This window comes from Colobus angolensis, unplaced genomic scaffold, assembly GCF_000951035.1.
Source record: "Colobus angolensis palliatus isolate OR3802 unplaced genomic scaffold, Cang.pa_1.0 Scaffold116, whole genome shotgun sequence".
Taxonomy (NCBI): domain Eukaryota; kingdom Metazoa; phylum Chordata; class Mammalia; order Primates; family Cercopithecidae; genus Colobus; species Colobus angolensis.
In genome coordinates this window covers 5,678,871-5,684,149 of record NW_012112697.1, presented here as the reverse complement: position 1 = coordinate 5,684,149, position 5,279 = coordinate 5,678,871, and the positions used below count along the sequence as shown (strand labels likewise).

At 59.3% G+C, this 5,279-nt stretch overlaps 1 protein-coding gene across 2 annotated transcripts in view; it reads left to right on the top strand.

Annotated features, from left to right (window-relative positions):
- The window catches only part of FUK (fucokinase), a 29,956-nt gene that overhangs the window by 18,026 nt on the left and 6,651 nt on the right, over window positions 1–5,279 (top strand). For both annotated transcript variants that reach the window (XM_011962164.1, XM_011962172.1), the window contains 7 exons: window positions 2,022–2,086; window positions 2,456–2,826; window positions 3,526–3,736; window positions 3,924–4,090; window positions 4,186–4,407; window positions 4,783–4,926; window positions 5,081–5,200. In XM_011962164.1, coding sequence (XP_011817554.1) covers window positions 2,022–2,086; window positions 2,456–2,826; window positions 3,526–3,736; window positions 3,924–4,090; window positions 4,186–4,407; window positions 4,783–4,926; window positions 5,081–5,200 — 1,300 coding nt within the window. The remainder of the gene's footprint in view (window positions 1–2,021; window positions 2,087–2,455; window positions 2,827–3,525; window positions 3,737–3,923; window positions 4,091–4,185; window positions 4,408–4,782; window positions 4,927–5,080; window positions 5,201–5,279) is intronic.

Genomic DNA, 5,279 nt, shown 5'->3' with positions numbered 1-5,279 from the left:
GAGCTTGCAGTGAGCTGAGATCCGGCCACTGCACTCCAGCCTGGGCGGCACAGCGAGACTCTGTCTCAAAAAAAAAAAAAGAAAAAAAAAAGAAAATACTTTCCTTCTAGTCACTTTGACCTTCTCTGGTCACTTTCAACTTGAAATGTTCTACCTCCCAACGAGCTGTTTCACGAGCATCTGCTGAGTGCCAGATTCTGTGCTGTGCCTTTCTTTTCTTTCTTTGAGACAGCGTCTTGCTCTGTCGCTCAGGCTGGAGTGCAGTGGTGTGATCTCGGCTCACTGCAAGCTCTGCCTCCCAGGTTCACACCATTCTCCTGCTTCAGCCTCCCGAGTAGCTGGGACTACAGGCGCCCACCACCACACTCGGCTAAGTTTTTGTATTGTTAGTAGAGACGGGGTTTCACCGTTAGCTAGGATGGTCTTGATCTCCTGACCTAGTGATCCGCCCGCCTCAGCCTCCCAAAATGCTGGGATTACAGGCGTGAGCCACCGCACTGGGCCTGTGCTGTGCCTTTTATGCTTGTTGGAACCAGGTGCTATGCTTCGTGACTGTGCCTATCCAGAGCTGTGCTCAGGTAGGGCTGGGCAGAGCTGGTTTGGATCTTCTGCCTGCCCTTCTGGCATCATGCCCTTACTTGAGATACCATCACCTGTGCCCCTGCCCCCACCCCCTGGCCATACAGTAGGGCAGCAAGAGCCCAACAATGACTATGATCTAATGAATGTCACCAGCGCCAAGCTTCTCACTCCTCTTGGCCACTGAGCCCCCTGGAACCTATGGCCAGTGTAGAGCAGCCACAGGCTTGTCTGGTTTCAGGTCCACCTCAGGGTGTCAGGCCCCGTCTCCAGCACACCCCTGGAAGGAAACTGCTGCAAAGGCCTACTGAAGCCTGATTGTGGTGTTTTCTGTCACTCTGTAGCTCAAGCCTCTCATTTCACTGTAGTGACTCATATCCCATAATCAGTAGTCATTAGCAAAAGGTGCAGATGGGGAAGCCTTTCCAGCTTTCTTTTGAGGTGCGCCATTCAAGTTCTGCACTGGCCAACGGATGACTATTTGTTGAGAACCCACTCTGTGGGGCCCTGGGGATAAAATGAGCAAAAATGGGGTCCCTGCCCTCAAAAGTCCTGTGGTCTCCTAGAGACAGACATTAGTCAATAACCACTCAGGTGCAGGTGTATTACAAACTGTGCCAAGTGCTCTGAAGCAGAGGGGCACAGTTAAGTCTTGACATTCCAAGACTTAGCCCCTTTGCAGCCACCAGGTTTTGGCTGCAAAGTTCCAGATGGCTCCTGTCTTTTTTTTTTTTTTTTTTGAGACAGAGTCTCACTCTGTCGCCCAGGCTGGAGTGCAGTGGCACGATCTCGGCTCACTGCAAGCTCCGCCTCCCAGGTTCACGCCATTTTTCTGCCTCAGCCTCCTGTATAGCTGGGACTACAGGCGCCCGCTACCACGCCCAGCTAATTTTAAAATATTTTTTAGTAGAGACGGGGTTTCACCATGTTAGCCAGGATGGTCTCAATCTCCTGAGCTTGTGATCTGCCCGCCTCGGCCTCCCAAAGTGCTGGGATTATAGGTGTGAGCCACCGTGCCCAGCTGGGTGGAGATTTTTATCCCCATTTGGCAGGCTAGAGACTGAGGTTCAGAGAGGGAGGTAACCCGCCTTGGGCTGCAGCCAGTTGTGGTGGGCTGCTCCAGATTTCAGGCACCTCGGCAGGAGTGTTGGAGCTGCAAGGCTGAAAGCAATTTCAGAAATTGCTCCATGGCTGGGTGTAGTGGCTCATGCCTGTAATCCCAACACTCTGGGAGGCCGAGGTGGGAGGATCTCTTGAGGCCAGGAGTGAGCTGCAGTGAGCTGATTGTACCACTGCACTCCAGCCTGGGTGGGTCAAGTATGTGCTTTGTCTGTCTTTCTGCCCTCACATGAGCACTTGAGCAGCTCCTGGCCCCCTGGCCTAGTTTCTGTAACCCCTTCCTGTGGCTCCTGCAGCCCTGACTGCTTCCTCCTCTCCCCCAGAGACATGGGGCAGGCACATATCTCAACGTGCCCTGGAGTGAATTCTTCAAGAGGACAGGTGTTCGGTAAGGTGGACACCCCCAGGGTCTCTGTGACCTGGGCAGCTGGGGTGACTGCTGCTTTTCGAGGTGTGTCTCTCCCCTGCGCCAGAGCAGCATGGGCCCTGCTACCATCCAGGGGCCTGAGTGGTTTTGAGATTCTCTCCAGTACTTGCCCCTGGGCAGCTCGCAGTCTCTGGCTGTGCTGACTTTGGCATTCTTGTTCAGCGGTCTGGGAAAGGATGCCAGGCAGCCTGGCCCCAGACCTGAATTGCCCACTTGTGCTACCTCGGAGGAGTCTATCCTGTCCCCATGAACTGACAGGTGGCTCAGGGCTTGGGGAGGAGACTGGAGCTTTTGCTTCCCTCCTGGAAATGTGCCTTCTCCCCACATCAGAGCCTGGGACCTGTGGGACCCTGACACGCTGCCAGCAGAGTGTTGCCTTCCCAGCGCCCGCCTCTTTCCTGTGCTCCACCCTTCGAGGGACCTGGGACCCCAGGATCTGCTGTGGATGCTAGACCGCCAAGAGGATGGGGGCGAGGCCCTGCGAGCCTGGCGAGCCTCCTGGCGTCTGTCCTGGGAGCAGCTGCAGCCATGCCTGGATCGGGCTGCCACGCTGGCCTCTCGCCGGGACCTGTTCTTCCGCCAGGCCCTGCATAAAGCGCGGCATGTGCTGGAGGCCCGGCAGGACCTCAGCCTGCGCCCGCTAATCTGGGCTGCTGTCCGTGAAGGCTGCCCCGGGCCCCTGCTGGCCACGCTGGACCAGGGTGAGTGTGCGGGCTGGTAGTGCTGCAGAGTCAGGCCAGGGGCACCTGCCCTTCCTGTCCTCTGGGCCATCCCCCGAGGGGACCAGGGGGCCATGAGAGTTTACTTTTAGGATTCTGGAAGGCCTCATCCTTGTCAGTGGGATTTGGTCAGAGGTTGAGGCCTGGCAGCTGAGCTCTAGGTCCTAGGCACATCGGCAAACCCTGCATGTTCTGTACCGGGTACTGGGATGTGGGTGCAGAGTGTGGGGAGGGGACAGGGTCCCCAGGGGACACGGTCAGTTCTGCGTGAGGTCCCAGGCACACTGCTGGGGGCTCACAGCCTTAGCCTCCTAGGCCGTACCTCGTGGAAGGTCCCAGGGACCATGGACATGATTGGTATTGAAGCTACTCACCCAGAGCCACACGGCTAGCTGGTGGTGAGGCTGAGACCTGAGCCCAGAGCCTGAGCTCTTCACCACTATGGGAGTCCTGGGTGGGGGTGAAGAGACACCTATGGGCTGGGACTCTGGGACTGGCAAGACGAGAGGATCTCTGCCAGGCAGAGAGGAGGGGTGCAGTTACAGTCAAAGATACATTGTGGGCAAAAGCCAGGAGGTGTGAGGGGTCTGGCGTATTTGGGGACTGTTGAGTAGCCTTTCAGGGCAGAGGATTTTGAAGACAGGACTCCTCCTCTGCCACCCCCAACTCCTGGTCCCTCAGTTGCAGCTGGGGCAGGAGATCCTGGTGTGGCAGCGCGGGCACTGGCTTGTGTGGCGGACGTCCTGGGCTGCATGGCAGAGGGCCGTGGGGGCTTGCGGAGCGGGCCAGCTGCCAACCCTGAGTGGATGCGGCCCTTTTCATACCTGGAGTGTGGAGACCTGGCAGCAGGTGTGGAGGCGCTTGCCCAGGAGAGGGACAAGTGGCTAAGCAGGTGGGTACTAACGGAGGTCAGATCCCTTGGATATGCCCCTGGCTATCTGGGAAGTGGCCCCTGATGGAGGAAGCCCAGAGAGAGGTGGGGCACCCTTGGGTACCCCAGGACAGTCAGGTCCCCAAAGCCAGGCAATCTGCCTCCAGCTTGGGCTGCATGCCGCCATCCCTCCCTCTTCTTTTGGCAGGCCAGCCTTGCTGGTGCGAGCGGCCCGCCACTATGAGGGGGCTGGGCAGATCCTGATCCGCCAGGCTGTGATGTCAGCCCAGCACTTTGTCTCCACGGAGCCAGTGGAGCTGCCGGGACCTGGGCAGTGGGTGGTCGCTGAGTGCCCAGCCCGTGTGGATTTCTCTGGTGAGCCCCTTATGGCAGGTGGGGTTGAGGGTAGCTGCCCCAGAGCCAGGCTGGCAGCTTCTGTGACCAACTTGAGTCTTGCCATGCTGCCGTAGGGGGCTGGAGTGACACGCCGCCCCTTGCCTATGAGCTTGGCGGGGCTGTGCTGGGCCTGGCTGTGCGAGTGGATGGCCGCCGGCCCATTGGAGCCAGGGCACGCCGCATCCCGGAGCCTGAGCTGTGGCTGGCGGTGGGGCCTCGGCAGGATGAGATGACTGTGAAGATAGTGTGCCGGTGCCTGGCTGACCTGCGGGACTACTGCCAGCCCCATGCCCCAGGTCAGGCACCCTGAGACCTCTGCAGGTGGGGCTGGCACACATAGCCAGCTAGGGGCGGGGGGCAGAAGCTAGAGACTGCAGGCCACTGGGGTCTGGCCTGAGGAGCCAGCCAGTCTGGCTGAGGAGCCTGAAGGGAAGGAAGGGGCTGGGAGTCAACCTGCATAGGCACCTACACACACAGGAAGTAGAGATGACACGTGTCCCTGTCTGGGAGTCCAGAGGCCCTTTTGTGGCTTGGGGATGGGGCCAGTACTGCTGCTGGGCTTTTGTCCCACCAGATGAGTCCTGCACTGGGCTGGGAAGTCACGAGGGTGGGTGTGTGTCTGCGCCTGCCCTTGGAGACCAAATTCCTTCCTCATGCCTGGCCCTCTGCAGGGGCCCTGCTGAAGGCGGCCTTCATCTGCGCGGGGATCGTGCATGTCCACTCGGAACTCCAGCTGAATGAGCAGCTGCTCCGCACCTTCGGGGGCGGCTTTGAGCTGCACACTTGGTCTGAGCTGCCCCACGGCTCTGGCCTGGGTAAGCGGGCCCTGCCTCCTGCTACCCACTGACTGTCACAGCCCTCTAACCTTGCCTGTGATCCCCTTCCCTGGCCTCTGCCCTTAGAGGGAGTCAGGCAGGCCTGGGCAGGGCAGAGGTGTTTCATGCCTGCTTTCTCCTCTCCGCCCTGCAGGCACCAGCAGCATCTTGGCAGGCACTGCCCTGGCTGCCTTGCAGCGAGCCGCAGGCCGGGTGGTGGGCACGGAAGCCCTGATCCATGCAGTGCTGCACCTGGAGCAGGTGCTCACCACTGGTATGTGACTGCCCTGGAGTTGGGGGAGGTCACTGACACTTTCCCAAGGGCCTGCGGGGGGAGTGGGACTCCCCTGGAT